The following is a 19,113-nucleotide window of genomic DNA, read 5'->3' as shown; positions in this document are numbered from 1 at the left end:
CGGCAACATGAGCTTAGTAACGTACGTGTCAGTGCATGGAGTGAGATGTCATGCTCTTACAATGGGCGGGAGTTATGGAGGGCTGTGGGGTTTGGCTCTGCACGACTGGATTCCATAATTTGGAAGTTTCGGCTACACTTTTGCTATAAAGTTGGGCTTTTTTTTGGGTGGGGGTGGGTTATTGTTTACTTTTCTACATTTTTGACAATACCTGTTATTAAAATCACAAATGCTCAAACGTTAAAACTAGCATTGCCTCATTTGAGGGGTGGACAAGACTACAGCATTCTGGTGCGTATGGAAAATTACAAATTTGTGCTAACACTTGGTCTTTCATTAATCCGTGTGTCAGCTGTGTGTAGTCTGTAGTATGCAAGTTTATGGAAAAAGTAACCAGTACCGGTCTGCTGTATCGGTAACATTGCAGGCAGTCCCATTGGTGTCCTGTTGGTGAATTTGGAGCAAGACGAGATGTGCCCTACAAAGGTTTTCACAAGATTGCAGTGGGATCCCACTTTATTGGATTATCAGCGGAGCTACATTTGTATGGTTTGTAGTCCAATAACCACGAATGCGAGCATTCCTGCACACAATGCAGCCTCCAGTATAAAATCCTATTCTATTTCCACACATTAAGATATTTCCAGCTAGCATCTCACACAGCCGAACCACGGGTTTCGGATGGCTCCTTTCTTAAGGTGAGACTTCATATATGGAAATCTAGCAGGATGATGTACTGGACGCTCCATTGTGTGCTGGATCGCATGCGTTCCTGGCAGCCGGTCGTCCGTACACAGAACTTGCTGGTGATAAATGGATCATCTTTTTAGATTTGTCTTGTTTTTCTATAGGATTTTAAGATGGTCCAAATTATTCTACGGGTCTGTTCCCACGAACCGTCTGGCGGCGTTAGACGGCTTCTGATTGGTAAATGTTTACCGATTAGCAGTCGTTTAATTCGGTGCCCGGTGAACTAGCGGCACTGACTGACCAGTGATGGTTCCGTGAACAATGGTAGCCTAAGCCCTGTTTACACAAGGCAATGTGCTGCCGAGACATGATATTTTGTGCAGCACAAAAGATCATTACACCTGATGAACGAGCGTTTTTGCTCCTAGGAACGCTCGTACATGATCTTTCAGTGTTAATGTGCCATATAGGACATGGCTGTATGGAAGATGAGGTCTGCCTGTGTCTCTACTATCTGTATTTTATGATTATTCTCATGACTGGATTTCTTTGACTGAGTAATTCCTAACCTATTGTAATTTTAGGTTTTCGTCATTGAACCCACTGGCATGGAGTTCATCCCTTGTCGGGTTGAGGCCATACTGGGGAAGCATCTTGAGCTGCCTCTCAGGATATTTGGCCTCTTGAGTGGCGACAACGAAGTGGTGACACTGAGCGACTGCTCGCACTTTGACTTGGCCGTAGAATTGGAGACATCAGGGATATTTAAGATACTGCCAGGTAAGTAAATGTGGGAACTTTTAATATTTGCGTGTAACATTCTAGTAAAATTATACTTCTTTTCTGTCTGGTTACGGAAATCTGTTCATAACTGACTGCGGCGGCTCCTGTAAAAATGGAAGCCATTCTTGTTCCTTTTTTAAAATGGTGTTTTCCATGTAATACATTTATGACTTATCAACCAGACATGTGATAAACGCCTGATACAGTAGGTGCGGAAAGTATTCAGACCCCTTAAAATTTTTCACTCTTTGTTTCATTGCAGCCATTTGATAAATTCAAAACGTTCATTTTTTCTCATTATTGTACACGCTGCACCCCATCTTGACTGGAAAAAAAACACCAGAAAGGTAGACATTTTTGCAAATTTATTAAAGAAAAACTGAAATTTCTCTCTCGCTTCAATGGGGGCACAGGAACCATGGGTGTATACTGCTGCCACTAGGAGTCTGACACTATGCAGAAAAAAGTTAGCTCCTCCGCAGTGTACACCCCACCAACTGGCACTAGGTTAATCAGTGTTAGCTTACTGTCAGTAGGAGGTGGACACGGGTCTTTCACTAGACCCATATCTACCATATTTTTCGGACTAAAAGACGCACCAGACCATAAGACACACCCCAAATTTTCAGAAAAAAAATAGGGAAAAGAACAGTAATGCGTCAAATGAGGGTCCGCCTTACAGTCCGAATTATTCAGCTTACCGGGCGTAGGGTGTGATCGGGAGCGCTGGTGGTGGAGGTGTTTGGTGGTTTGGCGATGGTCTGACTCATCCCAGGTTGATGTGGCAGGTTCGGTGGTGCGGGGTCGCTGCCATTTTTTGAAAGCCCCCACACATCCATCCCAGGGTGATTCACAGCAGTTTTGGAGATGCTCAGCAGTGCGGGGGCTACTCCGACATTTTGCGAAAGCCCGGAGCCCCCACACTTCCATTGCTGTTATGTGTTGGTCTCCAGGAAAATGGCTGCCGGAGGCGGCGCATGCTCAGAATGAGATCTTGGGAGACGAGATCTCGCTGCCGAAATCTCAATCTACACATGTGCGGCCTCTAGCGGAATTGCGGCGGACATCCGGGCTTTGACAAAAGGTCGGCGGAGCCCCCGCACCACTGAGCATCTTCAAAACTTGCACATCAGCCTGGGATGAGACTCCTGGTAAGTACATCCGGACTATAAGGCGCACCCCCGTTTTCCTCCAAAACTTTTTTGGGAAAAAAGTGCGTTTCATAGTCCGAAAAATACGGTATTTCGGTTTCGTCTTTTTCCAGTAAAGCCGCCTCTTTTTCAGATGGATCTTCTCCTTTACCTCTGTAGGGATACAGTGTGAACGGTCACAACTGTACTCTCACGCTGAGACTGAGTACGGCGTGTACTGCCACCCCGTATCCTCATATGGCTGTCCATGCCTCCTTAAACCGACCGGCTCCGGTGGGCGAGTGGGTAGGAGATGAGGGCCAGGACCAAAAACGGATCTCCTAAACACTCTTCTGTGTTATGGCCTGGGGTCCTGCCGACTAGACATATGAGGATACGGGGTGGCAGTATATGTCGTCTTGGGAATGATGCAACAAGTTTTTCACACCTGGATTTGGGGATCCTCTGCCATTCTTGCAGATCCTCTCCAGTTCCGTCAGGTTGGAAGGTGAACGTTGGTGGACAGCCATTTTCAGGTCTCTCCAGAGATGCTCAATTGGGTTTAGGTCAGGGCTTTTGGCTGGGCCAGTAAGGAATGGTCACAGAGTTGTTCTGAAGCCATTCCTTTGCTATTTCAGTTGTGTGCTTAGGGTCATTGTTTGTTTGGAAGGTGAACCTTCGGCCAAGTCTGAGGTCCAGAGCACTCTGGAAGAGGTTTTCATCCAGCATATCTCTGTACTTGGCCACATTCATGTTTCCTTCAATTGCAACCAGTCGTCCTGTCCCTGCAGCTGAAAACCAGCTTCTCTGCTTACGGGCTAGGTATTGCACTCCACTGGAGATTAAGATATGACAGTAGTGCACCCCTCCTTTTGCATTTCATGAAAAACACCCCCACAACATGATGCTGCCACCACCATGTTTCAATGTTGGGAATGTAATGGGCATGTGATTAGCAGTGCCTGGTTTTCTCCACACATACTGCTTAGAATTATCACCAAAAAGTTCTATCTTCGTCTCTTCAGACCAGAGAATCTTATTTCTCATAGTCTGGGAGTCCTTCATGGTTTTTTTTTTTTTTTTTTTTTTTTTTTTTAAGCAAAATCTATGCGGGTTTTCATATGTCTTGCACTGAGGAGAGGCTTCCGTCGGGCCACTCTGCCATAAAGACCCAACTAGTGGAGGGCTGCAGTGATAGTTGACTTTGTGGAACTTTCTCCCATCTCCCTACTGCATATGTGGAGCTCAGCCACAGTGATCTTGGGGTTCTTCTTTACCTCTCTCACCAAGGCTCTTCTCCCACGATTGCTCAGTTTGGCTGGACAGCCAGGTCTTGGAGGACATATGATGGTCCCAAACTTTTTCCATTTAAGGATTATGGAGGCCACTGTGCTCTTAAGAACCTTGAGTACTGCAGAAATTCTTTTGTAACCTTTACCAGATCTGTGCCTTGCCACAATTCTGTCTGAGCTCCTTGGCCAGTTCCTTTGACCTCATGATTCTCATTTGGTCTGACATGCACTGTGAGATGTGTGGTCTTATATAGACAGGTGTGTGCCTTTACAAATCAAATCCTATCAGCTTAATTAAACACAGCAGGACTCCACTGAAGGAGTAGAGCCATCTCAAGGAGGATCACAAGGAAATTGACAGCATGTGACTTAAATAAGTGTCTGTGCAAAGGGTCTGAACACTTATGACCATGTGATATTTCAGTTTTTCTTTTTAAATTTGCAAAAATTTCTATATTTGTTTTTTTCAGTCAAGATGGGGTGCAGTGTGTACATTAATGAGAAAAAATGAACTTTCTCCTACGCCTCATTGGGGGACACAGACAGTGGGTGTTATGCTGCTTGCCGCTAGGAGGACACTAAGTAAACACAGAAAAGAGTTAACTCCTCCCCTGCAGTATACACCCTCTCGCTGGATGAGATTTCTCCAGTTCTTGCTTAGTGTCTGCAGGAGGCACTTGGGTCTGATTTTAGACCCCACCGTTTTTATAACTGTAAATACACTTTCTCGCCTGGGCTGGAAGATAAACTTCGAAAGTCTTTCCCAAAACCGACCTAGCAGATTTCCTTTTTAGGAATGATCTTGGACACTTCCCGCGGGTTGGTCATTCTCCCTCCAGAAAAGACCCAAGCCTTACAACAGGCAGCGCGGACTCTTTCCCGACCGGTTTCTCACTCCATTCGTTTCAGCATGAGAGTTCTCGGATAGATGGCGGCAGCGATGGAAGCAATTCCATTTGCACAGTTCCATTTCCGTCCCTTACAACACGCGTTGCTGTTAGCCTGGGACAAGAACCCATTCTCCCTGGACCGTCGGTTCCTTCTGTCCCTGCGGGTCAGACAAGCCCTCAAGTGGTGGACACTGAAGCCCTCCCTGAGTCAAGGGAGGTCTTTTCTCCCAGTAAGATGGTTGGTAGTAACCACCGATGCAAGTCTTCTGGGCTGGGGTGCGGTCTTTCGTCACCACACGGCACAGGGTCGTTGGTCAATCCGAGAGTCACGTCTCCTCATCAACATCTTGGAGATACATGCGATCAGACTAACTCTACGGAGTTTCCACCATCTCGCAGGTCACCCCATCAGGGTCCAATCCGACAACGCAACGGCTGTAGGGTATATCAACCACCAGGGAGGTACTCTGAGCAGGATGGCCATGCACGAAGTGAGTCACATCCTCCATTGGGCCGAGACCAACCATTCGCCCATCTCAGCAATCCACATCCTGGGCGTAGAGAATCGGGCGGCAGATTTTCTCAGTCGCCAGGGCCTTGCCTCGGGAGAGTGGTCTCTTCGGGAAGTCTTTCAGCCGATTTGTCATCGTTGTGGGACTCCGGATGTGAATCTCATGGCCTCAAGACTAAACAACAAGCTTCCTTGATTCATTGCCTGATGCGCCATCGGAGCGGACGCCCCAGTTCTGTCATGGCACTGGTTCCGGCTCCCGTACATCTCCCTCCTTCCCTTGCTTCCGAGGGTCATCAAGAAGATCAGAACAGAGGGAGTACCGGTGATCCTAGTCGCGCCAGATTGGCCGAGCCGGGCATGGTACGCAGAACTGATACAACTGGTTGCCGACGTCCCCTGGCGACTTCCAGATCGCATGGATCTACTCTCTCAGGGCCCGATTTACCACCGGAACTCCAAGGCCCTGTCTTTGATGGCGTGGCCTTTGAATCCTGGATTTTAGCACAGGCTGGGTTCTCTCACGACGTGATTTCCACAATGATTAGTGCTAGGAAGTCTGTGTCCATGCGCATCTATCACCGCACCTGGAAAACCTTCTTTTCATGGTGCAAAGATCATGGTCGATCCCCTCTGATGTTTTCCATTCCGGCCATATTGGAATTCCTTCAATCCGGATTAAAGTCAGGCTTAGCTCGCTCAAGGGACAGATTTCGGCCTTGTCGGTGCTATTCCAGCGCAAAATTGCCACCAAACTTCAGGTCAAGACGTTCATTCAGGGAGACTCCCATGTGGTGCCTCCTTATAGAAGGCCATTGGAGTCATGGGATCTTAACCTGGTTCTCGGGGCCTTACAGGAGGCTCCTTTCGAACCGCTGCAGGATGTGCCACTGACCGTCCTGTCTTGGAAGGTAGTCTTTCTAGTGGCAATTACGTCAATCAGACGAGTTTCGGAATTGGCGGCCCTGTCCTGCCGCCCTCCGTTCCTGAACTTTCATCAGGACAAGGCAGTTCTCAGGACGTCCCCGTTCTTCCTGCCCAAAGTCGTATCCTCTTTACATCTCAATGAGGAAATTGTTTTGCCTTTCTTTTGTCCGGCACCAGTCCATTGAGAAGGCCCTCCACACCCTGGATGTGGTTAGGGCTTTGAGACGGTAAATCTCGCGGACTGCTCCCTTCCGCAAGTCAGATGCCCTGTTCATACTTCCAGAGGGGCATAGGAAGGGTCTAGTCACTTCAAAAGCAACGCTAGCCAGGTGGATTTGCTTGGCGATTCAGGAATCCTACCGTGTCAGGAACGAGCCTGTCCCAGTAGAGATTAAGGCGCACTCTACCCGCTCAGTGGGCGCCTCTTGGGCCATTCGGCACCAGGCCTTGGCAGAACAGGTCTGCAAGGCTGCGACTTGGTCCAGTCTGCATACTTTTACAAAACATTACCAAATTCATTCTCAGGCCTCTGCGGATGCATCTCTCGGCAGACGCATCCTGCAATCGGCAGTACCACAGTGTTAAGTCAGTGGTACATGGGGTATTAGCAGATGTATGCTCCCCACCCAGTGACTGCTTTAGGACGTCCCACTGTCTGTGTCCCCCAGTGAGGCGTAGGAGAAATAGGGATTTTTGTGTACTCACCGTAAAATCATTTTCTCCGAGCCAATCATTGGGGGACACAGCACCCACCCTGTTTAGCCTATTGGCTCACTGTAGCATTCTTAGGTTTTGACATAGTTATGGTTATTGTTGACTGTTTATGCTCCTACTGCTTTTTTTTCACCGAACTGGAGAAATCTCATCCAGCAAGAGGGTGTATACTGCAGGGGAGGAGTTAACTTTTTTCCTGTTTATTTAGTGTCGTCCTAGTGGCAAGCAGCATGACACCCACTGTCTGTGTCCCCGAATGATTGGCTCGGAGAAAAGGAATTTACGGTGAGTACACAAAAATCCCTATTTTTTTTAATTTACCGAATGGCTGCAATGAAACAGAGTGAAAAATTTAAAGGCTCTGAATATTTTCCGTACCCACTGTGGGTGTGATTCCCAGCGCCGGGATCGTCTCCTATTAATAGTTTTATATTTAAGAACTGACCTTTTATCTTGCTACTTCGGTTACACGGCTTGTCCACTACTCGGACAACCTCTTCTCAATCCCTATATTTCCCCCATGTAAAATCATAACATCTATGCTGGCCTCCAGCGGTGTCAGTGCTGGCTCTCCCGGGGCTTGTGTGACATTATGTCACGCGATCCCTGTTGCCAATTAGTGGCCGCTTCACTCTCCTACAGACAAATCACATACATCTGGAGGAAGTGAAAGAGCAGCTGCAGCTCTGACCTCCTCCGAATGTATTTGATTTGTGGAAAGGCTGGGAGAGAGAAGTTGGTGTTGATCCCTGTGGCCAGTGTCACCCAAGATCTAGGAGAGCAAGTGCGAATGCCACTGAAGGGGGGAGTATAGGTGTAGGGGAAACCTAGGGATTGAAAAAGGGTTGTCGGAGTAGTGTGCAACCCCTTTAATGCATATCGTTTACAAATGTGATACCACTCTCTCCCTATTCTTCCAATTTTTTACAGGAAGACTAAAGCCTGGTATTGACTATTGTAGCGGTATCACAGTCCATGCTGAAACACCCGGGTACACAACCATATTTGTAAGCTACACACATGGCCATGTACATCTAAAGACTAAAATCATTGTGGCTGCCTACCCACCCCTGAAGGTAACTCCAACCTGTATTCATTAGGACTCCCTTTTTGTGGAGTACGTAGAGTCCAGTTCACCTGATTGTGTCTCTTAGGACCTATTGTGGTCATTAATAATCTTGGAGTAAATGAATGTGTGTATATATGTGTAAATGAACTGTTATTTTTTCACTTCTTATAGACTATTGATCCGCCATCAGTAGCACTGGTTACATTGGGTTCTTCTAAAGACATGCTGTTTGAAGGGGGGCCCAAGCCGTGGATTCTTGAACCTCTGAAATTCTTCAGGAATTTATCTGCAGAAGATCAAGACCACACTGGTCTGTTCCTTCTTGACACCCCATTAAATCGTAACCATTTCCAGCATTGGATCAGAACTGTTTGCCGAGATCTTGGGGAACAGGTAATGTTGAGTGTCTACATGGCTGTATCTGAAGTTTGAGCATACACGTCTGTGGTTTCATGGTATCTACCGTATTTTTTTGGACTATAAGACGCACCCAAAATTTTCAGAAGGAAAATGGGGGGGCGGGGGGGAAATTAATCGGTCAAATGGGGGGACGGTCTTAGAGTCCCGAAATCAGCTTACCTGGGGGGATCGGCGGCGCTGGTGGTAGCAGGAGTCGGGCAATTCTTCTGGTGGTCCGATGCTGCAGGGCGATGATCTCACTCCCATCCCAGGCAGGTTTGGTGGTGCGGGGGGCTCCGGCAACATTTTGTGAAAGCCCGGAGCCTCCACACTTCTATTGCGTCAATGCTGTGGCCTCTGGGGAAAATGGCTGCCAGAGGCGGCGCATGCGCAGATTGAGATCTTGGCATCGAGGTCTCGAAGCAGAGATCCAGTCTGTGCATGCGCCGCCTCAGGTGGCCATTTTCCTGGAGGCCACAGCATCGAGGCAATAGAAGTGCGGGGGCTTTGGGCTTTCGCAAAATGTTGCCGGAGCCCCCTGCACTGCCGAGGCTGCTGCACCAGGCTGGGATGGGAGCGAGATCATTGCCCTGCAGTGTTGGGACCACCGGTAAAATGGCCTGACTCCTGCTGCCACCACGCTAACTGTAAGTCAATTCTGACTATAAGAAGCACCCCTGTTTTCTCCCAAAATTTTGGGAGAAAAAAGTGTCTTGTAGTTCGGAAAAAATACGGTATGTGACACATGTCTGGCAGACAACTGCTCAATATGCAACTGTAGAGTTGTAAGGCTAAGTGCACACGTACCGGAACTCTTGCGGAAATTACCGCGAGAATTCCGGAATTCCAGTCCGTGGGAAAATCGCATTTTAAATTCCCGCGATTTTCCCGCGGAAAAACTAGCATTTTGCAGGCGTATTTAGCTTGCAAAATGCTAGCGTTTTCCAAGCGATCTGTAGCATCGCTTGGAGAACTGATTGACAGGTTGGTCACACTCGTCAAACATAGTGTTTGACAAGTGTGACCAACTTTTTACTACTGAGGCCGCCTATGCAGCATCAGTAGTAAAAGATAGCATGTAAAAAAAAATTAAAAAATGGTGTTATTCTTACCTTCCGACGTCCCGCGCATCCGTTCCCAGTAATCCTTTGCGAAAATGCCCGCGATGACGTCCGTTCTCGCGGGATCGCGATGTCTCGCGGTCATTCGCGATGACGTCGCGCGAATGACCGCGAGACTTCACGATCCCGCGAGAACGGACGCCATTGCGGGCATTTTCGCAAAGGACTACTGGGAATGAGAGCGTGAAGAGAAGCGGGAAGACTGCGCGGGACGTCGGAGGGTGAGAATAACAATATTTTTTATTTTTAAATTCTATTTTCTACAGGGATATGGTACCCAAAGCCCGGAGGACAGTCTCCTCTCCTCCAGACCGTGGGTACCATCCGCAATTGTTCTGCTTACTTTCCGCATGGTGTGCACAGCCACATGCGGGAAGTAAGCGGAACAATGCATTCCTATGGGTGCGGGATCGCCGCGATTCCGCAAATTAATGAGCATGCTGCGGTTTTTACCGCGAAGCGATTCCGCCGCGGTAAAAACCGCAGCATTAGCACAGGATTGCGGAATCCCATAGGAATGCATGGGATGCTTATTTTTCGCGGCAAAATCGCGCGGTTAAAACCGCCGCGGAAACGCGAAAAAACGCCACGTGTGAACTAAGCCTAAAAGTCAACCGTATAATACCATTGTTTTTATCAATTGTTATTGTGTGGCGATGTATGCAAATCGTACATTGCTCCCTATACACATTCACGCTCCATTCGGCTGAGAATCTGTGTGTCTTCCTATGAAAGGACGTAGTTAGTCACTGTCAGTTTCCTATTTCCATAGGAAATAGTCTGAGCGTTGTAATTCGGCTTGCCCGATACTTCTCTTAGAAGGCAAAGGAGCCCCTAGGCACATTACGTGGTCAGACGGTTCTGCAGACTTTAATTTATTATTTTTGGGCACCTTTTAGACTGACACATTTCGAGGCTTAACTTGGACTTTTCTTTTTTGGCAGATAATTTCACTCTCCATTGGCAATCAGCCCACAGAGACCAACCCGTTTCCAGCAGTGGAGGGTGTTAACGTGAAACTTGCCTGTTCTCCCCCATCACGATTTACTGTGAATCCGGTGTATAAACATTCTCATATGGACCTCATATGTCCCCTGATGCAGCAAGAGAAGCAAGTGGTACGTGATTTTTCTTCCTGCTTTCTATGCCGCATAATGAAGTTACAAGGTTTGTGAAAAATTTAGTATCTGGTGTCGAGAGTTCCTACTTCATAGGTAGCATATGCATGGGTAAAAATTCCAGGATTTTTTAATGTTTTTGTTTACTGCTTGTTGCCTAGATTACCGGCCACCTCTGCAGTCTACCAGAAGTGGCTGGTCTCAACCGCATGGAACATACACTTTAAAGTTTTAGAGTGTAAGTGCTTCCCTGAAACTGAACAGATCACTTGATCAAGCCAGCTTAAAGGGAAGGTGCCATCCAAAAAAAAAATTTTCAGCAATTGAAAAAATGTAAAGAATTAATGTTTACATTTTCTTAAATATTATCATTTGTTTTTAATTTTGTAAAATATGAAAAATAATTTTAAAAAGTTTGGCATTTCCACTTGTTAACACTAGGGGGAGCAGCTACTGAAATTTGGCACAAAAACCTAGTGTACAACTAGCTCACATTACTGCCCTGCAGTAATTATGGGCGGAATCTGTTGACATGGATGTGATGTCACTCCTCTCCTCCCCTTCTGGGTGTTTGCTAAGGGAAAAGAGAGGATGACATCTAGGAACACAGTGAGCAGCCATTTTGATGGGGCCTGCAAAGTTACTGACTGTCTTTGCATGCAAAGTCTGGATCAGAACAGGTCATCAATCAGCAGAAATGTTTCCTGGATTTCTGTGGAGCAGACAAGAAGACAGTCCATCCATGTGTATAAAACAAAGCGCTCTATGTACAATCCCTAGCACCGAACAAGGTGCCCCTCATAGACCAGCACACTGCTCTCCTGAAATACTTTGTGCTGCTGTCACCCTGCTCCTTCCACCATATATCAGGCCCCTGTCGCCTCGCTTTCACACATCGCAAGGACAGGATCTGAGGAGAGGAATGGGGTCTTTGGTCACAGAGGATGGCAGGCAGCAAGGATTCTGGGAGCAGGGTGACAGCAGCACTGAGTATTTCAGGAGAGCAGTGTGCTGGTCTATGGGGGACACAGAGGGAGATATATGGGGGAGAGGAGCAGGGTGACAGCACCACAGAAATCCAGGAAACATTTCTGCTGATTGATGGTCTGTTCTGATCCAGACTTTGCATGCAAAGACCTCATTCCCCTCCTCAGATCCTGTCCTGGCGATGTGTGAAAGCGAGGCGACAGGCGCAGTCCGGGTGACGCTGGGAAGCAGGCTGGGGGGAAATGTAGCCATACAGTAACGATAAATATGAGACCCCTGTCTTCAGCTGCCTCACCAGCCCTCCCCTGACTGCACCTACTGTAACTATTACCCCTGACCCGTGTACAGGTGCTCAGCCAGAACGACCCTAGAATGGGTCCCCTTTTAGCAGATAATACTGCCATAGTGTTCACACATAATGCCGCCATATAGCTCATATACAATACCACCATGTAGATCACACACAAAACCAGCAGGGTGACAGCAGCACAGAGTATTTCAGGAGAGCAGTATCACACGGGATAGGATTAGATACACGGCTCAGCAGACTGTATCACACAGGAGAGGATTAGATACACAGCTCAGCAGTCAGTATCACACAGGATAGGATTAGATACACAGCTCAGCAGTCAGTATCACACAGGATAGGATTAGATACACGGCTCAGCAGTCAGTATCACAGGGGAGGATTGGATACACAGCTCAGCAGTCAGTATCACACAGGAAAGGATTAGATACACGGCTCAGCAGTCAGTATCACACAGGATAGGATTAGATGTCCAACAGATGGCCAAGTGTTTTGAAAGAGGAGGGAGCAGCTCCTCCTATGTTTTGGAAGAGCAGGGGTTGCAGCTGGTCGGATGTTTTGGAAAGAACAGCTCGGTCTCCAGGAGCTCGTCCTGGTTCCTCTCCTGCAGCTGGTATGTGCAGAGTGAACATCCAAGCCCTGTTATGCTGGAACAGTACAGCATCCAGGGCTTGCAATAGAGTGTAAGTGGAGCTAAAAGGAAAGCACTGGGCTCTAATAAAATGGCGCCTGGCCACACCTACAGCTGTGAATTGAGCTGCCCACAGAGGCGTGCCCAGTTCACAGCTGATGCTGCTTCAATGCTAGAGATGGGGTCGGGAGCCGACTTTTGTCTCTTATGCCCAGGGACTGCCGTAAATGAGCATGGAAAGTGTCGTTCAGCAGGCAGAAAGGTAAGATGGCAGCCCCTAGTGGCTGCATTAATACAGTAAAAAAAAAAAAAAAAACCATACACACCACTGAGTCAAGCTTAGGGGGCAATATCTTTTTATACTATTTTCTATTTTACATTAAATTATGAAAAAACTCGGCACCTCCCCTTTAAGAACCAAATGCTGCTGAGGCAAAGCTGCCTCCTTTACCAGCGTAGGATGATCTGTGGATGATCCGCGTTGCTGCACAATTGTATAGTAGATCCAAATCCAGACATGTGATAATAGCGGCTTTCTTTCTTCGAAGTACTACAGACTTCATCAGGACAAAAGAAAACATGGTACTGTAGTACTTTGAAACGCGCCGACTGAGTAAAGAAAGCCGCTATTATCACTTGTCTGGATTTGGATCTATTATACTGTTGACCAGCAGTGCGAATCATCCACAAATCCTCCTCCTCTGTATTTCTTCGGTCTAATGTCCTGTTGAATTTGCAGCAACTGGATCTATGTCATGAAAATGTTGTATATACACAACTAAACCAGGTTAGCATGACCTTTTTTGAACGCTTCTAGCCCTTCCAGATAAGACCCTATCGCGCTCTTTTTCCTCCTAGTTTTCTAAATTTCTGTTAGAAGCACAGGAGAGCGCATTTCCAGGCTAGTGGCAGAACCATGTCACTGGTCCAAACTGAAAAGCAGGAGGCAGAGGAGCAAGGTGCTCCTGAGCAAACGTAAGGTAACCTCTTTAATGGGGTATTCACATATCCTGACATCCTGTCCCAATATATAGTAGGTGTAATAATAGCAAATGCCTCCTGTGAAGAATATTGGAGATATAATTTGTCAATCATTTGTATCCTATTTGGTATGGGATTATAAAACCCCCTTCCCATGTGCAGCTGTAACTGGACACTTGCCTCAACAGGCGGTCAAGCCTCAAAAGGCTGCGAGTGACAGATCTCACACCTTGAGCCAACTAAGCTCAGAACAAAAGACTTGCTTGCAAAATTGATACCATGCGGTCTAACTTCTTTGTTGAGTCAGCTATGATTTCATAAGGAGAATATGGATTTATCGTACGTCCCTGTCACACACTGGTTACATTTTCCAGATCTCTGGACCGGACCAAATGCCTTCCAGGGTCTCGATTTTTGTTGTACCACCACAGGATGGGGAGATATGTAGAACGGCTAGAAAGAGCCAGTTGGCAAAGCTGCATTTGGTCTCAACGCTTTGCAGGACCCAGGTCGGATCCGATGGTGCCAATACGCCTTCCTAAGACCATCTGTTATGGCGTTATGACCCATCTTGGGTTTTGTAGTTTTTAGCTCCCAGAGGCAAGGGGAGGGGGTTTAGGTTCAGCCCAGTGGGCAGGAGGGGAGTAACCCAAAGGGGATAAAGGCTAGTGTAAGGCCATGCAGCACCTCTCTCTGTTATGCTTGCGGTTCACTTCGAAAGTGGGGGGCCATGTTGAATAACGTTCTGTGAAGGAACAAGGAACCAGCTGGTAGCCCATGAGCCCTGCAGCCCAGCGCACGTGGTCTACCATCAAACCGGTAGTTGACATGATCAATCTACTTATATCTTTTGTCCTACCACTATTGTATTTGTTTATCTGACCATTATGTGTATAATTTAACCTTGCGCTGCTGTTTTATCTCAATCCAAGTATCCACACATCTGTTTCTCGGCTAAACTTTCTATGCTACCATGGCTGGTTTCTGGCCCGACATAATCCCGTTAATGGACCGGGTTTATATCTAAGGAGGAACTGGTGGCAGTCCTACCGGACTGATCAGGCACTGGTGCTAGTGAAAAGTGGCATGTCAGGGTTGTGGGCAAGTGTGGTGCCACATCAGTGACTGTGTTGGCCACATCCTCTCACTCCCTTTGCGTCTCTGGACCCATGTGGAGAGGGGGTGTTTGTGTAAAACTGTATCAAGCTGACTTTGCTTATCCCCAGGTTGTGCGGAAAGTCACTTTGAAAGTGGGGAGACAGCATTACGTAATAGTGACGTCAGGTGGGGTGGTGAGAGGCTGGTTCATCACACCTCCAATTAGAAATGTAGTGTAGTTTTTAAGATTCCCTTTGTTGCTTACTCCATGTGCAGGGCATTGCAGTAGTTTAGGTATCAATGTTAAAACCACTAACGACTGTCACGTTATGAGTGGTCGTAACCATGGATACCTAAGCTACTGCAATGCCCTGCACATGGGGTAAGCGACATGGGAAATCAGAAGTATACTTCATTTCTAATTGAAGGTATTTGCTAATATTTTTATTGCACCTACTACATATTGAGATAGAATCTCGGGGATGAGAATACCCTTTTAATGCCAGATATATGAATAAATGTAGTCCTTATGTTGCAGAATAGATTTTTTTTTTGTCTGAGGCTATGAACAAAGCATAAAGATAAAGCAGTAACTTGAATGATGTCAGAATCTTTCTTCTGCAGCCAAAAGGTGTGTACCGCACTTGGCACATATCCCACCACCAAGTGTTGATGTTCAAAAACACAGATGTGTGTTATTATCTTTATAGAACTTGCATTTATTAGTATTTACACAGAAGACTTGAAAAACCGGGTGAGCTGTAGTCGTAAAGTACATCAGTAAGACATGATCTGTAAGTCGTTTCACCTGGGGGTTGGTCCGTTGGATCTACCCCTATAAAACCTAGGGGGAAATAAATGAGCAAATACTCTGCATCAAGTAAATAGTAGTTCATGTAAATAACATGTTGTACCTGGTTGGCATTATTTTGATCAAAAAAGCATAAAAGCCATCCCACCACGACAAGGTGACCCAATCAGGATGGTCCTATATCTAGTATTTCAACAATTGTCTGTAGAAAGCTATATAGACAAAGATGCCCAGCCCAAAAAGGGTGGATCTGGTCTATATAGCTATTCACTGGCAGGTGCAAAACTGACTGATTATCTCGCTCTCACAATATCATCAGGATCTCGCTGCGAATGCGCCACCCCACCCAATGACTGCGCTTGGTGAGAGACCTAGCTAGGGAAAAGTCGGTCACTGAGAGACATGTCGTTTTTTGTTTTTTTTTTCCTGGAGCATTCTATGCAGCCTTTTCATTGTACAGTCCGTAGTTTAGAAAAGTTTCCTCCAGGTTCCTCTTGAAAGAAGTTACTCGCGCTTTCATTTGTCTACTAGGCATTTTTTTTAAATCCTAAGGATGGGGGAGCTAAAAAAAAAAACAAAAAAAAAAACATTATACAAGCAGCAAATTCAATTGGAAGAATTAGGCTATGTTCATGTTGTGTTTTTGCTGCATTTTTGTTGTCTCTTGTGCATGTTGATGAAGTTTAATTCTCCCCCCACCCCAAAAGCCTGATTTAACTTTGTTAGTTTTTTTTGCAGGAAAAATTGATACCTGCGTTTTTGCACTTAGCCATTGTTTCCTGTGGGTAAAAAAAACGTTGATGGAAGTGACATGCTGCAGTCTGCAAAAACGCAGCAGTTTTTCAAATCGGTCATAAAAAAAAGGGCGTGCATGACATTTCTGAAATCTCATAGGCTTTGCTGGTACTGTAAAATGCAGCTTAAAATTTCCAAGGGGTTTTTAAGCCTATTTTGGAGAGAATCCACTCCATAAAAAACTGGTGCAGTTATAAAAGAGCAAGAAATTAAACCCATATTCTAAACTGTTCTGTTGTAAAGGATCAGGGAAGCCTGCACGATGACCGTCGGAGTTGTTGGTATGGATTAAAAAAAAAAAATAAAAGTATTTTTCAGATAATAAGATGCACTTTTTTACCCCAAAATTTTTGAGGAAAATGGGGGGTGCTTCTTTTATTGTGGATATGCCTTACCGGCAGTGTAGCAGGGTTGCTGCTGGAGGAGGCAAGAGTGGAGCGTTGTTGCAGGCTGGGTAGAGGGGAGAAGATATCCTCTCCCGAGATCTTGGTGCCGAGATCTCAATCTGCAGGTTCCCCGGCAGCCATTTTCCCAGAGTCCACCGCACGGTAAACCATGTACGGTAAGTGCGGGGGCTCTGGGCTTTCACAAAATGTCGGCAGAGCCCCCACACTACCGAACACCCGCAACGGCACACATCGGAACAGCCCTTCATCCCAGCCTGTGGCCTGCAGCAACGCTCCATTCTTGCCTCCTCCAGCAGCGACCCTGGGATCTCGCTACACCGCAGCCACCACCCCCTGTAAACAATAAGACACACGAATTATAAGAAGCGTCACCTATTTTTCTCCTCAAAATTTGGTATGTGTCTTATAATCCGTAAAATATGGTATATAGTTTTAAATTTCAATTTATTTTTTTTTCCACGGTTTATCGACTCTTCAAACCAAATCCTGCACCTTGCACGGATGAAAAACCTAAGCCAAAATTATGTCTTTTCCCTTCACCCATGACAGCACACCTGAGAGAGGGATCCGCCCCGCCAGGACAGGAACCTACTGAGACATAAGGGGCGGCACCTCTCCCCCGCTTCAGTTGGGTTCCTGTCCTGGAAGGAATCCCACTGTGGCGGTGCCTGTCATGGGCGAAGAAAAAGATAAGACCCAGGCCCGTCCCGGCGCGGGAAGAACAGGTAGCTTACCTGTAGCGCCGGCCGTCGGGTCCTGGAAGCGCAGTCCCCGGGGTCCCTGGGGCTCCGGGTTCGTGCGGGCGTGGATGACATTCCGGTGGCTCCGGGAAGCCCCCACCGCGCCGCCCTCCCCTCGCGCACGCCGCATCTCGATCCCCGTGGTAGGGGAGAGACGCTGGCGTCTTCCGGCCGCTGACGTCAGCGGCGCTTGGAATGCTGGGTGCGCCGGCTGACGTCAGCAGAAGGCGACGGTGTAATGGCGCTGGGTGCGACGCCGGCCGGCTTCTGAAGCGCTGAGCCGGCGGTCGCAGGGGGGAGGGGAGGAAGACGCTCACCAGGCGGAGGCATGCAATTTAAAAGGAGGAAGACAGCTGTAGATCGGCGGTGCAAAATGGAGTCCGAGCAGGAACGTTCAGCGTCCCTGCCTCCCTCACAGCCCTCTGGCAGGAAGCATGGAAGCCATTCAAGCAGCAGTCGCCCCAGCCGCAGGTCGGGGCACTCCTCAAGGTCCAAAGAGCGCGGGTCAGGTGCTCCGATGCAGCCTCCAAGTCCGGTACCCTTGATTACGGGTGGTGAGTGATCTTCGTGAATGTTAACAGTATATTAATAGGGGTTTTCTATTGTATGCTTCACCCTGTAGGAAAGGCCCAGAAAAGCGGGAAGCAAGAAGAAGAATAGGGATTGTGCTATATGTAAATCTCCCCTAGCAAAAAGACTGGCAAAAAGATCTCTGTGCTTCGTGCATTCAGCGGACTATGGCGGAGGAAGCGCCTAGTTTCGCAGCCAATCTAATATCTGCCCTCAGGTCAGAAATGGAAGGCTCAATTAAGTCCTTATTGAAAAAAGGGAAAAAAAGCAAGAAGGATTTCCCTAGTTCCCCCTCAGATTCCGCGTCAGTATCATCTCAGGCGGAAAAATCATCCTCCTCAGACTCCTCAGATAGTGACACAGGGGGTAAGCCATGTTTCCCTGTAGAAGATACAGATGCCCTCCTAAAGGCCATTAGAACCACAATGGGCCTACAGGAAGAAAGGGCTGCTAAAACCCTAGAGGACGTCATGTTTGGGGGGCTTCAGGAGAGGAAAAAACGAACCTTTCCAGTAAACGCGAAAATCCAGGCGCTTATTGAGAAGGAGTGGAAAAAGCCTGAAAAATCGGGGGCCCTTCCATCCGCCTCTAAGAGACGATACCCCTTTGAATACAAGGATACGGAGGTATGGGACAAAGTCCCAAAAATAGATGCAGCGGTGTCCAGATCTTCCAAAAGGTCGGCCCTGCCCTTGGAAGATGCAGGGGTTCTTAGAGACCCGCTGGACAAAAAGCGGACTCATATTTGAGGCACGCATGGGAAGCGACAGCAGGAGGTCTAAAGCCGGCGATAGCGGGCACCTGCACGGCACGCTCCCTCATGATCTGGCTGCAGCAGTTAGAAGAGAAGCTGGCGTCAAGGGTCCCAAGAGAGAAGATCTTATCAGACATGTATCTCTTGCACGGGGCAGCGGCTTTTTTGGCAGATACCTCGGCGGACTCTATGCGATTGACAGCCAGAGCAGCGTCACTATCAAATGCTGCTAGACGCGCGTTATGGCTTAAGGGCTGTCCGGGTGACCTTCAGTCCAAGGCCAAATTGTGCTCTCTCCCCTGCGATGGTCGATTCCTGTTCGGCAAGAACTTGGACGATATTCTGGAGAAAGCAGGCGATAAGAAAAAAGGCTTCCCCAGATTCCCTA

General features: G+C 47.4%; 1 protein-coding gene across 1 annotated transcript in view; it reads left to right on the top strand.

Moving 5' to 3' along the window:
* Positions 1-19,113, top strand: part of NUP210 (nucleoporin 210) — a 150,210-nt gene that overhangs the window by 30,365 nt on the left and 100,732 nt on the right. The window contains exons 13-16 of the mRNA XM_073574284.1: positions 1,275-1,470; positions 7,868-8,013; positions 8,178-8,399; positions 10,471-10,644. Of these exons, the coding sequence (XP_073430385.1) occupies positions 1,275-1,470; positions 7,868-8,013; positions 8,178-8,399; positions 10,471-10,644 (738 nt within the window). The remainder of the gene's footprint in view (positions 1-1,274; positions 1,471-7,867; positions 8,014-8,177; positions 8,400-10,470; positions 10,645-19,113) is intronic.

The sequence above is a fragment of the Dendrobates tinctorius genome, unplaced genomic scaffold, assembly GCF_039654945.1.
Source record: "Dendrobates tinctorius isolate UK_male_01 unplaced genomic scaffold, ASM3965494v1 ptg000038l, whole genome shotgun sequence".
Lineage (NCBI taxonomy): Eukaryota > Metazoa > Chordata > Amphibia > Anura > Dendrobatidae > Dendrobates > Dendrobates tinctorius.
This window is presented reverse-complemented; position numbering and strand designations above follow the sequence as displayed.